Raw genomic sequence first — 21212 nt, forward strand, 5'->3', positions numbered from 1 at the left:
GCAACTAATTCTGGTGCAGCCAGACAGTCTGAGAACAATAATTTATATTCCGATTTCTAAGAAAGAGCTGTAGATTTCAAAAAGAGACACAACAAAGCACCAGTAGCATTAATTCAACTGTAATTTGAATTAGGACTACTGACTGTACAAAACTGGTATAAAATCAAAGGCCAGAACAGTCTGTGCAGCTGTGAGCTGTCAGCTCTCCTTATTGCCACAATACACTCAAACTGGGGTACAGCCCCTCCATTGCACAAACCATCTGCACTCCTGCACAGTGGAAATTGCATATTTCTGAAATTCTCAAGATTCTGGAATGGTCAAGTTCCCACGGGAGTTGGTTTTATCTTCGAGTCCTCTATTTCTGGAAGATGAACTGGTCGATGAACTCGTTCTGGTCCGCTTCGGTTTTGCAGAGGGTCTCGTACTCGATGCGGTACCTGCAGGACACGCAGAGGCTCCAGCAGCCCCAGCTGTGGGAGGGGGCTCCGGGCAGCCCCCGGGAGGTGCAGGGGGAGCTGGGCTGCCTGTGTGAGTCACCTGGAGGCAGCAGTGCCTGAGCCGCTCTGAGCAGCTCTAAAGGCCGTGATCAGCCAGACACGAGGCTGTTGCAGGTGTCTGAGTTCTGCACTGCCCTAGCTCGGGCTGCCTCTGTTCAGCCCTGAGGTCCCCAGGGATGAACCTTTGGTTCACTGCAGAACCCCAGGCCTGTGCCATTGTTCCTGTGTGCCCTGGCCAGGACACACCTTTGATGCAGGGAGGGCTGTCTGAACCACAGCACAGGCAGTCTGTCCTGGGCTGCCCTGAGCCTTCCCAGCCTGTACAACGCCCCAGAGCACTGAACACAAACCTCACCTTTCCAGCTGCATCTTCTTCTCGGCTATCAAAGCCTGGAGCTGCTGCTCCTGAGCCTCTCTCTGCTTTGCGATCGACTTCAGCAGGTTCCGTGCCCCGATGGCCTGGCAGGACAGGACAGGGATTGTGCAGGGGTCCTGGTTAACTCCTTTAGCCCCTTTCCCTCCCAGCAGGTTGGGCATTTCAGCAGGAAGGGAGGGTGCTGCTGTGCTCCTCAGGGACTGGGCAGGGGGAGGCTCCCGGGGTTTCCCCCAAACTCCAGGAACAAGGCCAGTGACTCCTCTGGACACACAAACTGGGCACTGATCCTACAGCCAGACAAGCTCAGGCCACCTGAGGCCCCTCCTGCCTCTGGAGGACAAGTTCTACCAAGATGGAGTGACTAAAAAAACACCTTCTGTTTCTGTGAGAAATACAGACAAGCAGGGAGAGCAGGACTGGTACATGGAGTAATGCGACACCATCACAGGCTTCATTAATTCATTAGTACCGATTAATATTATCATTAATATTAATGAAAAAGGCCCAGTTAATCCCAGGAAAGTGCCAACAGGATGCTGACCGAGAATCGATGCTTCTGCTCTAAAGGGAGGGAGGGACAGAGAGGCCCCACACAGGACAGGCACACGAGAAGCCAGGAGTTCACTGCACAGTACCTTCATCTTCTCACTTTCTGCAGCTTTGGTCAGTTCGTCAACGAGCTCAATCCAGCTGCCCACCATCTTCTGAAATTCTGCTGTTTCTGTAAAGAAAAACATCGTCGAGTGATACCCAGAACTGCCCTGAAGAGATCTAGTGCTCCTGCTTTGCCGTATGGGTTTTAGACGCAGCTGTACGTTTAGAGTTTACTGTAAGCAGCTAGGCCGTAGGATTTGGGCGGGATCGCAGGGAGGGGCGGGAGGAGGCCGGAGGTGCCCGGGGCCGCTGGTGCCCGGCCCGCGGCACTCACTGTCCACGAAGGCCTGGCACTCCTCGCGGAGCTGCGCCGTCTGCGCCGCCACCTCGGGCTCCAGCACCCGCAGCTTGTTCAGCTCGTCGAAGTGCAGCCCCGCGGCGCCCAGCACGGCCTGCGCCATGGCCGGGGCGCCGAGCCGAGCCGAGCGGAGCGGAGCGGAGCGGGCCCGGCCTCCAGCTGACACTGCCCGGCTGCCCGGCCCCGCCCGGCCCCGCCCGCCAGCGCTGGGCCCGCCGGGAGCCGCCAAACTCTTCCGGGCCGGCGCTTCCCGGGCACGGCCCGCGCTGAGGGGCGGCCGCGGCGGGTGAGTGAGCGAGGCCGGGCGCTGTCCGGGCCGGGCCGCCTCCGCCCGCTTCCCCGGTGGCCGGGGCGGACAGAGCCTGTCCCGGGCCGTGCCGGCATTCCCGGGGGACTCGGGCGGAGCGGGGCAGGGCCCGGGCTGTGCCGGGACAGGGCCGGAGCGGGGGCCGGGCCCGCGGGCTGCTCCGTGGGACCCGCGCGGGGCCGGGCCCGTGCCCGGGGTTCAGGGAGGGGCGGGCTCCCGTTCTCCCCCGGCACCCTCGGGTTCTCCCCCGGCACCCTCGGGTTCTCCCCCGGCACCCTCGGGTTCTCCCCCGGCACCCTCGGGTTCTCCCCCGGTACCCTCGGGTTCTCCCCCGGTACCCTCGGGTGCCCCCGGGCCGTTCGGGTCGCTCCTTCTCCCGGCGCTGCTGGGCAGGGCCGGGTCCCGGTCCCGTTGTTCCCAGCCCGTCCTGCCTCCCGCGCGGGGCAGGAAGGGACGGGAAGGGATGTGGGGAATTTTCGGTCGTGTCAAAGGGGGTAATTAGAAATCCCGTGACTGTTTACAGCAGAGGCCTCACAGCTCCTCAGTGACCGCTTACAGGAGTTGCGCTGCCTGGGCAGACGGTTCAGCTGCTTCGCTGGAGTTTAGCTGCGTTATCGGTTAGAGCGGTGAGAAACTGCCCGGAGGGGCGGAACTGACCGCCGGCTCTTCTGAGGTGTTCGCTGGGACAGGCTGCATTCCTGTGTCCTCACAGGTTCCGCCTGGCTGCTGTTACTAACACGCCACTGCTCTCAAAAGGGGATCTTGAGGGTTTAAAGCAAGGCAGGACATCTGTGACAAAGAGTGGTCTACGTGACGGGGAGTCTTGTTTATTTTCCTTTCAAATTAGAACTACATTCACTGGTCAGGGCTCCAGGATGGATGAAGGAGAGTTTTGAATGAGAGGAGTTACCAGAAAATAGAACCTTTTGATCTTTTCAGTACTGAGGCATTTAAAGAGACATTTGTATCTCCAGTTAAAAGTCAAACCAACGTCAACAAACTCTGCTCAGGGGGACGCACACACAGCCCAGCTGAAGGAGGGGCAGGAAGCTCTTCCAGGGCATTTCAGCTGGACTCAGAGAGAGCTGGGTTCTTTTGGGAAGCCGAGGGGGAGTTGAATTCCATCAGCGTTTGAGCCTGGCCCTCAGCGCTGTGATGTTTGCAGTGTTGGCTGGAGATACAGTAACAGGAAGCCGGAGGAGTTTCACGTGCCTCAGAAATGTAACGCAGTGGCTGCATGAATTGTCTGCAGAGTGGCTACATGGTGTTTGGTCAGGATGTGCGTAGCTGTGTCCTTAGGAAGTGTCTCTTCCGCAGGGTGACATCGTGGTCTGCGAGCGGCGTGGCCGTGGGGCGCGCCGCCCCGGGGTGATGCTGGCCCGCGCCGCGCCGCGCCGGCCCGCGGAGGCGTGAGCGGCACCACGGCGGGGCCGGCCCGGCCCGCGCGCTGCAGGGTGGTCATCTACCTCCAGAAGGACATGTCGGGGGACACCTGCCTGGGCAGCGCCCTGTGCCCGGCCGCGGGCCACAAGCCCAAGGGCGCCGGGCTCAAGGGCGGCAGCCTGGGCAACAAGTACGTGCGGCTGAACGTGGGGGGCTCCCTGTACTACACCACGGTGCAGGTGCTCACCAGGCACGACACCATGCTCAAGGCCATGTTCAGCGGCAGGATGGAGGTGCTCACCGACAAGGAAGGTAAGGGAACGGCTTTCGTTGGTGACGGCTGTGTAAAACAGCTGGGGTTTGGTGTGGTTTTACTCTGTTAGGGATGTAGAGAATGATATGTCCCAAAAATAACTTGGAACATTAGGCAGCCAAGTCCTGTTGGTGCTAGCAGTCCTTTGGCTTTATAGAAGTACCTGTTTTTGTTACTCAAATGAACTGGGGAAGGGCTGATCCTCTTTGCTGCCCTCACAGCTGGTGAGCAGGGTGTTGGTGTGTTGTAAAGACTGAACAGACTGTGGGTTGTCATTTCTGTCACATCGAGCAGTGGCGTTATTTGAACCACGCACGTAGGGAGGGACATGCGGTTTTCAGCTCTGAGGCTCAGAATAGCCTGCCTTGCTTTGTTGAAAAATCCTTTTGTTTTTCCCTTCTCCTAAGCAGCGTGCTTGAGTCATGGCTCATGGTGCCATGGCAGTGTTTAGGGATCAGTCAGGCAGTGTGTCACCTCCAGCTGGACCCAGGATATTTTAAATCCCTGATACATTACAAAAGGCAAAACAGGCAGTTTTGTGTAAGTGCCTCAGCCTGAATGGGAAATGAGAGTCATGTTCTGATAGCTCCAGCTGGACAGCCAGCAGGGGTTTAGTTTACTTTCCTAGGTTGTTTTCTGTACCTAGATTCTAAAATAACACCTTTTTTCCTGCCATCCACGTTGTGGGAAAGGGTTTGGCACTGAGCTTTGTGCGTGCATGCATCCTACGCTGCTATTGTTTGGCAGCACTCAGACATCCTGTTTCCTTAGGGAATGTGACTTCAGGGATTTTGTAAAAATGCAAGAATTTGTCCGTTTGCTGCTGTTTCCTCTGCTTCATCCCCTCTGTTCTTCTTCCTGATGTGTCTGTGCTGTTCTTTGCTCCTGTTTGGGGACTAGAACGGCTTTTCCCCCACACTGGGCTTTCTGAGCTGATCTGCCTTTTAGCATCTTCAGAACATTTCTCTCTCTTTTTAACTCCAAACAGCAGCAGCAGATGTGTTTGGAGAATTGCCAAATCCTCCTTGTTAGGCCACAGAACTTACCCCAATCTACTTGTTGCAAACATTGGTGAATTCTCTCTTCTAGTCTTTCCTTGGCTCTCGGGAGTTTCTGACTGCCCAGCATCACAGTGTAGCTCTGGAGTTGGGTTCCTGCAACAATCCCAGCGCTGCAGCAATCTCTGGGAGCAGTGTCCTGGGCAGTGTCAGGGAACCTCAGTGCTCTTTAACCTCTCCAGGGAGCTTTTTCTAGTCTCTAATGTTGAGGTGACTGTTGGTTATTTTTCAGGCTGGATCCTTATAGACCGTTGTGGGAAGCACTTTGGAACAATTTTAAACTATCTCAGAGATGACACAATTGCACTTCCAAAACACAGGCAGGAGATCAAGGCATTGATGGCAGAAGCCAAATACTATCTCATCCAGGGCTTAGTGGACATGTGCCAAGCAGCCCTGCAGGTAAGAACAGAAGTAGCCTGTGAAGTGTTCCATGGCTGTTTTGCTTATCAAATTAAGACAACTTGAGAGACTATTTCATGGCCTTAGAGGTGGCAGTAAGTCTGAGGTGTACAAGGTATTTTTAAAATATTATTTAGTAAATAGATGGTGAGGGATCTGGGGACGTGGCCCGTGCTGCCCACGCTTGGTTTTTGCTGTGTGTCCCGAGGGCTGGCTCGTGTTGGGGACATCCTGTTCTGCCAAGTGTTCAGTTCACAGTGGCTGATGCTCTTCTGTGCAGTGGTTTGAGTTGATTAAAACTACTGCAGACTCCTCCAGTCCTTTTCTTCAAGAAAGGATGGAATAATAAACCCACTTAAACCAAGTATGACTAGGCCTTGTCCTCGCTCTAGCTGAGGACATCCACCTGCATCCCAATATTTCAATTACTGCTGCCTTCCGGGGATAAGAGACCTCTGCTGTGGTTCTGGGTTGCGGATCAAGGTAAGCTCTGTGGTTACTGTAGCAACCCAGAGCTTTTCCTGTGCATCACAGCGTTTGGGAACATGGCTAGAGGGGCTGAAGGAGGCAGCAGCAATGTCAGCTTTAGCATTTCTGTCTTATTTCCTCTCTTTCTTCTTTCATTAAAACAGGACAAGAAAGACTTGTATGAACCTGTCTGCAGCATCCCTATTATCACCTCTCCAAAAGAAGAGGAGAGACTGATAGAGTCATCAATGAAAGTAACTGCTCTTATCAACTGTGGGTTTATGCTAAATGTATTGAAACACAGAACTTACCTGTTCTTCTTTTCTCTCACTCCCAACAGCCTGTTGTTAAACTGCTGTATAATAGAAGCAACAATAAATACTCCTACACCAGGTATGTCCCTTCTTTTTTCCCTCATTTTAGTGGGAAAGTTTCTCTTTGACTGTGGGAGTGGAAGATGATGATGGATGACCTAACTTGGCTTCTTTTGGTTTGTTTTGGGTTTTGACAACTGTATCTTGCTTTGAAAAGTAATTAAGGCCCTACATTGGGTGTCCATCAATAAAACTGAATTTTTTAAATAGTGCATTCACCCTGGCAGTGTGTCTGTGCTGTGCGGGGTGCAGAGCACATGGCCCTTCCAGCACACACCGACTGTGGACTTGTGCTGTCATCAAGCCAGAGAACAGGGACAGTTGATGTAATGGTTTGGGACATGCTGCTGTCCTTATTAATGGTGTGAGTTGACCTCTGAAGGCCGGTGTGTTTGCTCATGGGGTCAGAGCATGGTGTTTGTATCTGAAGTGGGCTATTACCCCTCTTTCCTTGGCAGCATGCGGCAGTGAGTCACTGCTGATTTGTATTCTGCAGTTGGATCAGTGCTGAAAGCTGGCGGAACAGGCAGAGATGGCTGCTTGAAAAGCCTCGTTCCTGCTTTTGTTGCTGTGTTTCAGTAACTCAGATGACAACTTGCTGAAGAACATCGAGCTGTTTGACAAGCTGTCGCTGCGGTTCAATGGCAGAGTGCTCTTCATCAAGGACGTGATCGGGGACGAGATCTGCTGCTGGTCCTTCTACGGGCAAGGCCGCAAGCTGGCCGAGGTCTGCTGCACCTCCATCGTCTACGCCACGGAGAAGAAGCAAACCAAGGTAACGCAGCTTCAGCCACCCGTGCTGCGGGTTAGAAATGGTCGTGGTTAGCTTGGTGAGGCTGCAGAGTTTCTCCAGCCTCAGGAGTTAACTTCTAATTTGCAGTGCTGCAGCTGGGGTTACCAGGGTCCAACGTTAAGAATTGGAGATACTGTATTCCCTTCTAGAGCAATCTAAAAGATTGGGTGAGGGAGGTGACCTGGTGCTGGGAGTAACCCTCCACCAGAAGTTTTTTGCTCTCTTTATAACGTGTGGGTTTGTGGCTCGGTGCCTTTTCACGCGTGGGCGCGTGTTCCAGTTGTTACCCCGATGGATGAGGAGCAGGACGTGTGCTGTCTGCTGTAGGTTGAATTCCCCGAGGCACGAATTTATGAGGAGACCCTGAACGTCCTGCTGTACGAGACGCCGCGTGTCCCGGACAACTCCCTGCTGGAGGCCACGAGCCGCAGCCGCAGCCAGGCCTCGCACAGCGAGGACGACGAGGGCCTGGAGCTGCGCGAGCGCGTGCGCCGCATCCACGTCAAGAGGTACAGCACCTACGACGACCGCCAGCTCGGCCACTAGCGCCCCTGCAGCAGGGCTGCTCCTGCTGCTGGCCTGCCACAGGAGCCAGGGATCCCCAGACTCTGCTGCTGACCTTACGGAGCTCCCTAGAGAGCAAACGGGGATCTGTGTGCACAGAGCAGCACTGGAGGCCAAGGGCTCGGAGAACTGAGCTGTGCACCTTGTGCTTTACCTGCAGGCTGGCCCTGTTCCTGCTGGGGAGAGGGGGTTTGGAGCGCTGGTTCTCAGTGTGTGGTTGCTCTTTCCTATCTAACAGTTTGCCAGTTTCACCCTCGCTGTGAGCAGCACTGCTCTTCCTGTGTGAGGTGGCGCGGTTTGAAAAAGCTCTCTCCAGACAGCTCCCCTTGCAGGGCTTTGTATATGGAACTTGCAGTTATTAACTCAAGATCCTGAAGAGAGGACTTGAATGTGGCTGCTCTTGGCAGACACTACATGGGATAACCCCAGGAGAAACGTTTGGCTGCCAGTCAGCTGCACCTGTGCTCTCCCACCCCGTCCCCAGAACACCTTCAGAGGTTGGTGTTTCAGGAGAGTGTCTTTAAAACTCATTGATTCCAAGGCAATCTCTTCCAAAGTGGTAAGAATCAAGTCATCAGCCTCCCCATGAGAAAAATGGAAATCTCTGAAAATGTAAATGTGTAGATAATGGCTTGTCCTGGGACAGGGGCAATGGGTATGGTGAGGGATGAAACCTGAAGGAAGCGACTTGGGCAGATTGTGGCAGTGTTGCCCTGGTTGCAGCTTGTCACAGTGAAATCCTGTTTATATAAACAAGGGCAATCTGGGGAATTGGTTTTACATTGGTTTTCTCCTGTGGCCTAAAAGTGTTATTTAATGTTAAATTTCTCAAGCAGTGGGGGAGATACTGTGGGGGCTGGAGAAGTACAGGCTAAACAGTGTTTTCTAAGGCTAGGACATGTGAATTCAAGTTCTGTGTCCTGAATCCCTTCTAGAGTGTAGAAGTTGAAGAAGAAAAACAGCTGTGAAAATACTGTTCTAGCATGGAAGTGCAAGAGGCTTTGGGCACAGGAGAGAAGTGGCTTATACTGGATTTTAACCTGAAATAATCACTTTTATTACGAGTGCTTGGCTGGGTGCTAATTGTACAGGGCACTTCAGGAGGTGGGAGTCAAGTCTGCTCTGCAAATATGGAAATTTTCTGGAAACAGTTTCAAGTTTAGTATGAAAAGCCATTGTATTTTTAAACAATGTTTAAAAAGCTTGTTTGTTTGAGCTGTAGGTAGCAGTTTTGCCACTGTCATTGATGGTTATGCCTGCTGGCTGCCCACGGGGAGCTGGGCATATGTTGGATATGTCCCAGAGCTGCCTTTGTGTTCCTGTATCATACTCGGTCACGAAGCTGCAGATTCCACAATGGTCAGTCTTGAACCACTTTGACCAGTGCCAAATCTAGCTGTAAGATTTAAAGGAAATTACTGCACAAGCCTGACAAGAAAATAATACAAAACTAATGCAGGGAGTTCATAAGGAGAAGTAGATGGTTTGGGAGTAATAAGCAGGAGAGGGAACAAAAAATTATTTGCACTCATTAGGTTTTTGAAAATTAAATTGTTGTGGGTTAGTAAGAAAACACTAACAGACTTGTGGGATTTTCTTGCCTCTACATGTGGCAGGATTCACTTCATTCTCTTCACATTCAGGAAGCAGCATTGCACAGGGATGCACCTGCCTGCTTGTGAAAGGCCTCTTGAAATCTCTAATAATCCTACAACCTCTTTTATATTGCTTTCTGTAAGTTTTTGTTTTCTGGCTGGTTATTCTGTTGTGCCAGGGAAAATACAGCTGTTGAGATTAGTTTCAACTAAGATTTTTGTGGTATTTCTCTCTATTTCTGCTAGAATGTGATATGGATTTTAAAAATTTTTTCCCTCCACTAATGCTATTTAATTTGAAGGCACCAGCAGAGGCTGCAGTGATGGGGTCTTTGTCCTGCATTTAATAGCTTCAAGTTATTATCTTGTGCTTTTTTGTGTCTTGTAGCAAAGGCTGATGCCATTTAAAAAACACATGGCACTTCTGTTTCTTGGCAAATGATTTATAGTATTTTTTTCTTGTTACTGTCATAGTGAATGTTAACAGAGTACGTAAGTGATGCTGATAACCTTGCAAAACTGTGTTTAGATGAAGTTATAAGCAGAAAAATGTCATATTTGCATTTATTTTTTTCTAGGGAGGATGGGTATAGGAAGGAGTGTGTAAAAGAGAATGTCAGATCTGTGTGCTACTCCAGAGGCTTTCTGTACTCACAGGATTCATTAACAAAATTAGCTGTCGTTCTTACAGGACTCGCTGTCTCTTCACTCTAAATCCAGTCAGACCGTTGTGCATTCGGGCACTGCCTTGGCAGATGGAGGGAGTGCAGGGGAGCCTTTCCCTGCCAGCCCTGTGCCAGAGGGCCCCGGATGTTTCCCAGGCAGTCCCAGGGCCCTGCCAGCAGCCTCGGGCCCCCGCAGGGAGGGAGGGGGGCTCGGTGTCCGAGTGCCTGCTGGAAGGAGCTCTCTGTGTTTGTGAGGCAGCAGGGTCAGAGCAGAGAGCTCTGCAGGGTGACACAAAAGTCACTGCTTAACCTGCAACTTTGTGTTCGTGAACAGGAGACGTTTATCCTGCTGCAGTGTTCCACCCCAGTGACTTCTATCTTTTGCACTTCTTGATTAAAATAGAAAATAAGTGATGGACAGGGAGGGTATTGGAGGGGCTGTGCTGTCACCGAGAGCTGTGTTTGAATGGGCATTGCTTACTGTGGGCTTGGTTCGGCTTTGTTCTTCTCGAGGTTTTTCATTTTCAGGCAGAATTGTCTCCAGGCAATACTGGAGATTACCAGACCCGGACGGGTCTGCCCAGCAGCCCTTGCCTTGCAGAGTTAGGCTGTGTTCTGTGACAATCCTTGGCACTCAGTGCTCACAGCCCCGTGCCCTGTGCTGTGGGAGCGCTGGGCTGTGCCTGGGAGGTGAGTCCTGGCCCAGCTCTGTCCCTGCCTCAAGGACACACGGCGGGCTCTGTTTTCTGTGTGTGACACTTCTCATCCAGTGGAACCGGCAGTAAGACCCTCCCCTACCTCACAGGGTGGCTGACACTTAATTTGTTTATTAAGAGTAAAGGATCCTTTTGGATTTCGATGATATTTTATATTCAGAGGATAGCAAATATGGTTGCTGATCTTGTTTAAACTGACATTCTGTGATCAAGTTACTTTCTTAGAGATTCAGTCTTTGTTTTATTTTAATGTCTAACTTTTAAGAGTCTTCTTTGCAGATAAAGTATGTAGTTAATGCAGTAATAATCAATTACCTGTTGATTAAAGTGTTTCATCAGTGCATTAAGTGGAAATAGAACACTAATTTTTAATAAAATGTTATATTTTGTCTTCTGATTCTTCTCCAGCATCAAATGTGGTTTTTATTGGTACTGTTGGTCTCTGGAACTTTTGTTCCTGTTGCCGTTGTCCCCACCGAAGATTTGGGGCTGGTGCTCCCAGAAAGGGACTGGCAGCAGAGCAGTGTCCCCCCTCTGTCCCCCCCCCCCGTCCCTCTGTCTCCCCTGTCCCCCTGTCCCCCCCTGTCCCCCCCGTCCCTCCGTCCCCCCCGTCCCCTCTGTCCCCCCCGTCCCCTCTGTCCCCCCCGTCCCCTCGTCCCCCTCTGTCCCCCCCGTCCCCCTCTGTCCCCCCCGTCCCCCTCTGTCCCCCCCGTCCCCCTCTGTCCCTCCCTGTCCCCTCTGTCCCTCCCTGTCCCTCTGTCCCCCCCGTCCCCCCCTGTCCCTCTGTCCCCCCCTGTCCCCCCCTGTCCCTCTGTCCCCCCCGTCCCACCTGTCCCTCTGTCCCCCCCTGTCCCCTCTGTCCCCCCCTGTCCCTCTGTCCCCCCTCCCGCCGCGCCTCTGCCCGCGCACGGCGCCCCCCCGCGGCCGGGCGGCGCCCCCGCCCCGCCCGCTGACGTCACGCCGCGGTGAAGATGGCGGCGGGCCCGGGTCGGGAGGTGTGAGCGCCCCGGGCCCGCCAACATGAGCTGCTCGGCGGACGCCGTGAAGGACAAGCTGCTGTGGAACGTCAAGAAGGAGGTGAGGGCCGGGGCTGTGCGGCGGGCAGAGCCCCGCGCTCCGGGGTCCGTCCCCGGGGGCCGCGGGTCGGACCGCGCGGCGCCTGAGGAACGCCCTGAGGCGCGGCCGGGGCCGGTTCCCTCAGCGGGAGCGGTGTTTGTCCGCCGCAGCCCTGCGCGCCCGCCCGCGCCGCGCCGGCAACGCGGATCTGCCCCGGCGGGGCGATGCTGCTCCGGGAGAGCCTCGGAGCTCTTTTCTCCGGGCGCACCTGCAGCGGGGACGCCGCTCGCCGGGCTCCCGCTGCCGCGGGAGGCTGACGTCGGCTCCCGCTCCCTTTCCCGGGGCTTGTGGTTCCCGTAGCACTCGTTTTTATGACTTTTTCCTTAACTGTGAGCTTTAGAGGAGAAGGGGGGGAAATCGGGGATACGAACGCTATTCCTGAGGTGTCCGTGGATGAGCCGAGCTGACTCGCAGGTGCTTGTGGCGTGGGCAGGGTTAATTGGGTGGCTGTCCCTGCACACACCCGTGCGACATCCCCGGCCGGGGGCGGCCGGAGCCGTGTGTGCATGGAGAGCCCAACCCGCACCCGAGCGGAGCTGTGCGGTCACACCGGCCTTTGCGCTGGTGGCACTCGGCTGTCGCACGGAGCCCTGGGCTCAGGGGGTGCTCGCAGGTGCTCCGTACCTGGCGGGCGCGATCCTTGCCCGGCGGGAGTGTTGGCTGCGCTGGCATCGCGCTGGAGCAGCTCCTGCCGCAGGGCAAGGCTCCTGCCGAGGTGGGAGGAGGTGCCCGTGGTGTGCACAAGCACCGGACCATGAGCACCTCTGGGGCGCGTTCCAGGTGGGGCTCCCCGCGGCCGCCTCTCCCCATGCACTCAGATACTGTATTTTGTATTTTTGTGGGGCTGGCTGTGGTGAGCTGCGTGTAGCTGCTGGTTGTTCCACAGCAGTGAAGATGTAATGCTTGTCCATCACAGCAGTAAAAGGTATTTTAAGCAGGCACCTGCCCTTCTGGACTTTCCCTCCCCAGTTCACTGCTGGGGAAGCAGCAGGAGCCGACAGAGTTGAGATGGAAAGCTGTTGCTATGGCCAAGGTTCCTGAGCCCAGCTCCCGTGTCCTGGTACACATTAATGCTGGAATCAGAACACATCAGTTCCCATCAGAACATGGGGATGTGGAGGGGCAGAGCAGGGACAGACACATTGAGGACACTCTGTATGTGGAGAGGGCTGTGTCCCGGGATGACCCAGCTGGCTCTGGGCAGGTGGTACCTGCTGAATGCTGCCACGAACCTGCCACTTCAATTAGAAATCTCTGCTTGAACTAGAACCTTTGAGCTGAGGCAATGTAAGGTTTTATTTAGAAGTGGGTGCACTTTCTCTCCTGAGTAATGCTGAAATATATAAATAAATCTGATAAATGTTTTCCAAGTGTGAACATCACAGTCTTGTGCTAATGCATGAGATGGAAAGTGAAATGGATTTTGGTGATCCAAGCCAGCTCAAGCTGAGAAGTAGTGTGTAATTAAAAAATCTGAGGCTAATTTGTTCTTAAAGTCTCTAAAATGTTTTTAATTGGACTCTGGTTTTTAAATGACTTGAATAATGCTTGAAAGTGTTATTTGTATCTTCTGTGTCATCTGCATTTTTGTTTTGGCTCTGATTTGTTTTTCCTTCTCCAAATCCTCACCAATGCTCTTTTAGAGCACTTAGAGTGGCTTGGCTTTTTAGGGGTTGGCCAGAGTTTTCCAGCCTAAAATAGCCATGAGGCTATTGTTGTTCATAGGCAGGTTGAGGTAACGCCCCTCACCTGTGCCCTCACAGACCTGTGGAAGGGCCCTGTCTGTGCTCACAGTAGGAGAATGGCTCAGGAGGCAGTTGGAGACACTGAAAAGGAGATTTTATTTGTCTTCAATAATCAGTTGACAGAGGCAGGAATTGAACACAAGCCTCTAGTAACCACCCACCAGATGATGCTGCCCTTAATGACTGTAATTAACTTTTTCCAATACAGTTTTCAACCTCATTTTTTATCATGTGTGACTTCACACAGACACTTCTGCCTGCTGGCTGTGGTGGGGACTTGCTGGGAAAACCTGACTCCATGCCCATGTCTGTTCAGAGCCCTGGTCCCCTTCTCTTCCCTTTAAACACAGACTCTATTTCCTTTTGAATCATTTTCCCATAACATCAATGGCCAAAGGAGTTCAGAGGCAGCAGATTCTTTCTGTGGGCTGTCCCACCAAGCCTATTAAAATTCAAAAAATTGCAAAGTATAGAACAGTCATCTCCAAAGTCACTTGGTGCAAATGTTTAGTTTATTTTGCCTCAGTGTCTCAGCTAAAACTTCTGCATTTTTCCTTTGGGAAATTTAATGCTGTTTGCTTTTCCTCAGATGGACATTCAGTTCCCATTGGTAGGGAATGTATTTTGTTGGCTCTCACAGAAGGGAGGACATGTAATGTGTTTAGAAAATGTAACTGCTGGGACTCATGCTGAGGCCGCTTGGAAGTTCACATTTCAAGCATTTATCTCTCTCTGCAGGAAAATCTGTTGTGACAAGCAGACTCATAAAACAGGCTTTTTTTTCTCTGACCATTTCCTTTTGCCTCCTGAAATGGAGGGTTTTGCCATTTCTGGATTTAAACAGTACTTTCTAGCTGTGAAACAAACAGGATAACAATAACCTTAGCAGTTCTACCCTGAACGATTTCAGAACACTTCAGAAACTCAATTGCTCAGCCTGCAGCTGAAATGTAAGGACTTCTGAGCAGAATTGCAATAGTTATTGAACAGCTTTTATTACACTACCAGTCTTTCATCAGGAGTAAGGAGTCAGTGCAGCAGGAGCTGTCAATAAAGGAGGTGAGCAGTAGCTGCACAAGCTGAAGAAGACATGGATGCTAGATATTAGGTTTTCTCCTTTGAGGAAAAAATGCTATAGGCTTTAACTGTGTTCCTGGTTATTGTGGTATGTTATGAGCATTCTTCTTTACCATTTTTAAAGTTTCCTTATAATAACATTTTAAAAAAATAAACACAAAGGCATTTCTCTTGTGTATTTCCTGCGTGAAACTTAATAAATAACCCATGTATTGTGATGTTTGTTCAGTGTTTGACTGCTTCTGAAAGTTTTGGCCCTTGTTGGATGTGGGAGAAAGTCAGAGCAGTGATCCATTAGAACATGCTGCAAATGCTGAGGAATCTGCTTTGCTTTATCTGTGTAATGCTGATCTTGTGTACTCCTCAAGCGCCGGGACCTTTCCTTGGGTAGCAGAGCTTTCCTGCCCGTGCCGTGGTTGGCAGAGCCGTGCCCCCGAGCCTGGCACCGTTTCCAGGGCGGGCAGGTGTCCCGGGCTGTGGCTGGTGCGGTTCCTGCTGCAGCTGGTTCAGGGACGGTGACACCGAGTGTCACCTCCCTGTGCCACCGGGCAGGTACAGACACCAGCCTGGTGAGGACGTGGGGCTCCTGTGCTGCTCTGCAGGGGGGGCACAGAGAACAGGAAGATGTTTCCAAGGCTGGGGCAGGAGCGGGTGCCTCAGCTGGCCCAGCGCTCCTCCGGCTGCACGGGCTCCTCCTCAGGCTCTGGGAGCAGCCCTCCTGCCCTTGCACCAGCACAGGTGCAGGCCGGCTGATTCCTCCCCTGTGGGGGCAGGTGGTGATGTTTCTGTTAATGAAGTTAATTTGCAGTTTGGTCAGGTCTGCTAGTAGCTGCCAGTGGGTGTGTGTGGAGGTTTGTGCTTAAAATGCTCCATTGTCAAGGGCCTCCTGAGAAGAGAGAAAAAGCAGCAGAATTCCCTATGAATAGCTGTGCAATACTGCAAGGGAATAAAGGAAGCAAGGAAAAAAAAAAAGCTCGTGTTCCATTTGATCAGAAACACTTGCTTTAGCTCCTTGCCTGGAGCATCCATGAATTACGTGGCAGTGAGGAATGACGTGGGATTGAAGAACACTGCATTCCAGCTTTTGAATCTTCTCATATCCTGTCTATGCCTTAAAAATGTTTTCTAATAACATCCAGTCACTCTCCAGAAAATGCACAGAGCTTGCTTGGCATCCGGTGGCAGTGGGGAACACACAGAGAGCCTGCTCTGTGTCCTTAGCTCTGGAGTCTGGGGATTGAAATCTCCTGAGAGACACTGGATGGTGCTGCTCTAGAAAAGTAGGATTGATTATTGAATCTGAAGCCCTTTTCTTTCTCATTTTTATACACTTAAAATTTTGGTTGACTGGGATCTAAATAACATACTGAGCTGATTGAGGTGTGCCTGGGAAATACGTGGTAGCAATGAATTGGCTGCTGAGCACTTGAAGCGTTTGCTCCTCAAAATGATTCTTCTTCCTCCCTGTTGTTAGGACTTGAATTCCAGTTCCTGTTCTCTGGCATGCTGAGACTGATTTCATGGTCTGTAGTCCTGAGGTCATGTCTGTGACGTTGAGTTATATGTGCAGAGGCTGGTGTGACTCCCTGGCAGTGCGGTGGCTCTGTGCTGCACCAGGGCAGTCTCTCTGTCCTCATGCCAGCAGCACTCAGGGTTGTTTTCTGCCAGTAGTGCTTCAGCCCTTTCCTTCAGTGAATAAAACTGTGCCAAAGGGATTGCTGAGTACACAGGATAATCCAGATGTGAGTGACCATTCACGAGACCTCCTCACACCTCTGCTTCTTCTTTGATACCCTCTTACTCCTCCACCTCCAGCTGCTTCACTGTCAGGTCCTATGTTCTAACAGCCATGTCAGAAACGCCACAGGAAGGAAACAAATTGCCTGGCTCAGAGTTTATAATGTCAGGCCTCAGGTGTGAGCAGCGAGCCAGGTTTTATAAAGTGCAAAAGACTTGTTTTGAAGTCCTCAGCTATAAAACATGTTCTACACTTTTAAAGCCTCTTACATGTTTGCTCTTTCCCCTCCGATGTTTTCTTTACAACTCAGCAGGCTCCTGTTTGATAAGGAGCACAAATTCTGGAGGATCCACTTGATCCAGAATTTGGAGTGAGGCAAATGCCATGTGTTGAAAGGCTCGTGCAGCAAGTGCCAGAGATGCAGCCTGCTGCCAGCCAGGCTGGGGGTGTAGGAGTGGGCACAGAGGCCCCAAGATGATTACTGGGGGAGGAGATGTTTAATTCCAGCACCCAGAATTGCTCTCACAGATGGTCTTGCTGGAGGAGAGAGCCCTCCAAACCGGAGAAGGCACCTCCACAGGCACTGCAGAGCCCAGCTGTCGATGGAGCACTGCACCTGCAGCTTCTCCTGGTCCATCACTGAGTGGAAAAGCTCAAAACCTTGGGACCTGTCAGTGCCATGAAGTGGTACCCAGTTAGCTGTAAATGTTGGAAGATAGTGTCTGGTTAAGTCTTCTGCCATGGTAGCACTTACTTTCATATATTTAAAGTGAGTTGGCATATGTTTAGTCAGAGTGTCAGAACCCTGTAATTGTAGCTCACAAATGAGAGAAGTCAAAAATGATGGTTGATTTGTATATGCAAGAGAGCAAGCTCTCCACGGCCAGGAGGAAATGAGTGTCTGATAAATGAGTTGGAAACCACTGAGGTTTCATGCTGTGTCAGGCTGAGGAAGCCATTGGGGAGGAATCACTGGCAGATGAACAGAGGGTCACTACAGCCTCTTGCCAAGAGCCTCATTGTAAGAATTGTAGGGTTTTTCTTTAATTTTTGAAAGTCAGTAATTTGCAGTGATTTCCCTCTGGAGCTTGGCACATCTTGGGCCCTGAAACTAGAATGGAACTTTGTTTTAAATTCTTAAAAAGCATGATAAGTATAATTTTATTTGCTACAATTGTTAAATCGTGTCTTGAAATTGGAAAACTGAAGGCACTGCCTTCTCTGTAGGTACTGTAATAACTTGGTATATTGTCTAGTGCAACAGAGCCTCAAAGGCATAATTTGTAATTGCTGTGGCATGTTCCATGCTTCCAAGGTAGGGGGAAAGTGGCCCTAAACCTCTCAGGGATGCACTGTGCTTGAAAAAGAGCAGAATGGCACAGGTGGAAATGGGACATAGCAACACAATCTGGTTTCGTGAGCAGAGGAGACTGTGTGAAGGCCAAGGATGAATCATATAAAAAGTCTTTCACAGCTCTTTGGAACTTATGCAGGAGAAGTTCTTTGGAGGGTACTGTGGGCACACTGAGATCCGCCTTTTGTGGGGGCACACCCCAAACAGACCTGTCCTTGTTCTGCCAGAGGTTTCCTCATGTCATGATAAGCCCTTCACGTTTGTTTGTGCTTTCCCCCTTAAATCCATTCTTCCGTGCAAAATGCGATGTGAGGGGGAAGGGGCAAGCAGTGGTTGAAACTGAAACTCCTAAGTGCTGTGCTGATTTTGTTGGGATCATACAATCTTTTCTCTCTATTCATTTTAGGTGAAGCAGATCATGGAAGAAGCTGTCACCAGGAAATTTGTACATGAAGACAGCAGTCACATCATCGCCTTATGTGGTAAATGTCATGTGGAAGAGCTAACGCTGCCTAGCATTACTTTTCCTCTAGACATTTATTTTCTCTGCTGTCAGGGTAAATGCAGGGATTTAGCTATTAGAAATCATGGTCTTCGGGTCCATTTCCCCTCTGTATTTGCTATCTGTGTGTTTACATTACAAGTTGTAAAGTAACTCTTACTAAAACGTTATTATCCAAGTGCCCGGCCAGGAGGGCAGCTGGCCTTGCTGCAGGCTGGCTGCGTCCCAGGGAGCCCCCAGTGAGCTCTGCCTGGCCTCTGTTCCTGCAGTCCTGTCCTGGGGCTGTGCTGCTTTGTTGGTGTAACGGGTAGCAGGGTGGCAGCTATTTCTGTTAGACTCTGCTTGGCCAAAATTAGGAATACTTTAAAGTCTTGGTAATTCTCTCGTCCTCCTGCTGTGATTCTAGTTGGTTTTGTGTTCTGTATTCTTCATGGTCTGAAGAACTAATAACTCTGCACTAAGTTGCCTCATTATTGCCCAGCAGTCCTACCTGTGCTAAGGCAGAACTCCAACCTGCTGCTGCTCTGAACCGAGGCCTTGATTAACTCTAAACCAGAAGGAGGTGAAGCTGAATGTTCTGTTTTAACTTTGGCTGATTGTATGGAGAAATCCCTTCCAGCAGATTTGGCTAACAGCTCCTGGCTGGTGCTCTCCTGTGTGTGCAGTTCTCTTCCCTCCCCCACTCCAGTTTCATGTGACTCTTCAAGAGGTTTTTCCCTTCTATTTAAAATTAGGTTGGTTCAGTACATGAGTCATTTTTGGTGAATCTTCATTATAAATATAGAATTCTTGTGAATCATTTTACTCTCCTGCTAGGCTGAGTTGAGAAGAGTCTCTTAAATACACGATGGTTGATTTCAGGGTCTCTCTGCATTAGTAGCTGAACAGTTCACAGCTGCCCTAGGTCCCGGATGGCTGAAGGTGCCCATTAAATGGCATGTGTCCCTTATCCTGCAGGAAATGCTCCAGTCTGGGCCGTGCTTGCTGGCCTGGAGGAATGGTGCCTCTGCAGGGCAGCTGTGCTTATCCAGAAGGAGGGATTTGTAAGCACAAGGCCCCATTTGGAAGAGATGTCTTATGCTTTGGGGTTTTTAGCTGATTGCCTTGAGGCTTTTAAATAGCACCATATTCAGATTTAACAGCAAACAAATAATTCAGTTTTCTCTTTTTTCCTTAGCTCACAGAAATGTGACTTCTGTAGAAATAGATGTAAATAACCATTGCCCAACCTGACAGTTTATCATCTTAATTCTTTTTGCTTTCTACCCTTGGCATTGATATTAAAAAAAAATAAAGATAATCTGCCATAGAAATGCAGATCTCTCACAAACAAAACACAAGTCTCTCTGTATCACTGCTTCTATTTGGGAAACAAACATTTGCAATGATGAATAATGCCTAAAAAATAGTTTACAGAGACTCTACCTCACTTGATAAACACATTAGCCCAGAGAGTGTACCAGAGATAATCGTAATTGGGGGGAGGCAAATATTTTTTCATGCACATTTAGAAGGTTTTTGATTGTGCTCCAAAGATGATGCTTGAATTAATGAGTGGTGTGGTGTAGTGGGGAGGAAAAAACCAGTGAATATTAGCTCTGATGTGAAATGAAACAGTTTTTGAACTGCATGTGTTTGTAGCTTGAGAAGTGAAATAAAATCTCTAGTGCTTTTTAGAGAACTCTGCTAAACATTTTGCTTTGATCCTGGGCCATCAAATTGGATAATTTTCAATATTTAGAGAAACTTCAGTAATTTTGATTTACCCTTAACAGTGTTTAATGAAAACACTTCTGTTTTCTGAAGGTTGCTGAGATCCTTGAAGCCTAATGATCACTAATTTAAAGAGAAGCAGTCACCAAATTTCAGCCCTGAAGTTTCCCAGCCACTTTAGAACTGGGAATTGTCCATTTAGACAGTTTTTTCGTTTTATTTTCTAGGGAATTATTGCACATAGGATGTTCTGTGCCCAGCAAAAGCAGGCTGAGTGCAGGTGAACAGGCGTGGATGTGTCCTGTGAGCCCTTTGCTGTCAGCTGGCACTCGGGTTCCGCTGTCTCCCCTGCTCGGCGTGCGTGTCCCAGTGACACAGCAGGCTGCAGCTTGGCAGTAAAACTGCCTTCAAACTGGGCAGATCTGGGCAGCAGCACACAGCAACTGCAGCTGCAGATCATGAGCATCTGATGGCTTCTTTATCATCCTCCTCTTCTCACTTGTTTTTAATTTCTTCAGCCTCATGAATTCAATTCCCTGTGCACAGTTTCCATGAAAACAAGGTATTTAGCTGCAGTATTTCTTCCTGTCTAAGGAAAATCTCATCTGCTAAGTACACCCCATAAATAATCCTTCCACAGGCCTTCATTTCTCTGCTCACCACCCTTCCAGCCCCAGAACTCTCATTTCACAGGCCATTAAGTCACATCAGAATTTTCATAGAGGCAAAAAAGGACAAAACTGAACTTGTTCACCTGACCCTGGAAGAAGTAGCTGTGGTGAAGTCATAAAAAAGTGACATTTTCTGAAGCTTGGTGGACACCATGATTATTTGAACTGTAAATCAATAATATATCTGCACTTAATTAAATTCAGCAGTGAATACTGCAGAGAATGTTCCTTAAAACTGTCTGGAGTTAATGAATTTTTAGATGGCTGCTGTCAACTGAACCATACAAGGGAATTACCTGAGCTGTGCTGATTTATTCTCAGTGCAGAGCTGCTCTTCCACTCTGTGTGTGATGAGTTGCTGCCTTTTTATCTGGTCGGGGTTTGTATGTGTTTGTTGTAGGTACAGTGGCAGTAGGCAGGCTGGGGATCATATTGGGCTGTGCAATAGTTACTTACCTGTGTGCACACACACCTGTAGCCAAAAGCATGTGTGCATGTGTACAAATTACCTGTGTGCACACAAGACCACCTGGTGGTGCATTTCTGATGTTATCAGTTTCTCCAGAAACAGCTGAATCATCTGTTTTTAGGTCTTCTTAGAATGTCAGATTCCAAAAAGGGAAAAATGGTTCATTTTCCCAGAAATGGGTAAATAACCCCATTTCCCTGTCCCAAGGTTCTTGTACTATAACCCCTGAAATTGTTTGTGTTGCCTCTTCAGGCTGCAGTCTGAGCTGTGCAGTTTGTAACTCCTGGTTTTGGTTTACCAAAAATTATCATGTCTTTTCAAAGGTTCTACGGCCTGAAGTGACTCTTCTGCCAATTTGTTC

The 21212-nt window shown here is 50.2% G+C and overlaps 3 protein-coding genes across 11 annotated transcripts in view; 2 read left to right on the forward strand and 1 right to left on the reverse strand.

Annotated features, from left to right (window-relative positions):
• Positions 1-103: 103 nt before the first annotated feature.
• IFT20 (intraflagellar transport 20) lies at positions 104-2034 on the reverse strand. Its single transcript, XM_063402951.1, has 4 exons — positions 1805-2034; positions 1512-1597; positions 856-959; positions 104-440 (listed from the first exon to the last, which is right to left on the reverse strand). Exons 1-4 carry the CDS (start codon positions 1929-1931, stop codon positions 359-361), a joined length of 399 nt encoding a protein of 132 aa, XP_063259021.1. The 5' UTR covers positions 1932-2034; the 3' UTR covers positions 104-358.
• On the forward strand, positions 1977-10863 carry TNFAIP1 (TNF alpha induced protein 1). Of its 4 annotated transcripts, none has more exons than XM_063402948.1 (8): positions 2065-2114; positions 2659-2752; positions 3453-3830; positions 5122-5291; positions 5924-6013; positions 6100-6152; positions 6713-6908; positions 7254-10863. In XM_063402948.1, the coding sequence occupies exons 3-8, from the start codon at positions 3614-3616 to the stop codon at positions 7470-7472; spliced, it is 945 nt and encodes a 314-aa protein (XP_063259018.1). In that variant the 5' UTR covers positions 2065-2114; positions 2659-2752; positions 3453-3613; the 3' UTR covers positions 7473-10863. The 4 variants fall into 4 exon arrangements, with proteins under 4 accessions (XP_063259017.1, XP_063259018.1, XP_063259016.1 ...); XM_063402946.1 differs by having other exon boundaries at positions 2068-2114; positions 2659-2761; XM_063402947.1 differs by lacking the exon at positions 2659-2752 and having other exon boundaries at positions 1977-2114.
• Positions 10864-11390: 527 nt separating this feature from the next.
• The window catches only part of SGSM2 (small G protein signaling modulator 2), a 34664-nt gene continuing 24842 nt past the window's right edge, over positions 11391-21212 (forward strand). For all 6 annotated transcript variants that reach the window (XM_063402953.1, XM_063402956.1, XM_063402955.1 and 3 more), the window contains exons 1-2: positions 11391-11543; positions 17903-17978. In XM_063402953.1, the coding sequence (XP_063259023.1) occupies positions 11487-11543; positions 17903-17978 (133 nt within the window). In that variant the 5' untranslated portion in view covers positions 11391-11486. The remainder of the gene's footprint in view (positions 11544-17902; positions 17979-21212) is intronic.

This window comes from Prinia subflava, chromosome 8 (genome assembly GCF_021018805.1).
Source record: "Prinia subflava isolate CZ2003 ecotype Zambia chromosome 8, Cam_Psub_1.2, whole genome shotgun sequence".
Lineage (NCBI taxonomy): Eukaryota > Metazoa > Chordata > Aves > Passeriformes > Cisticolidae > Prinia > Prinia subflava.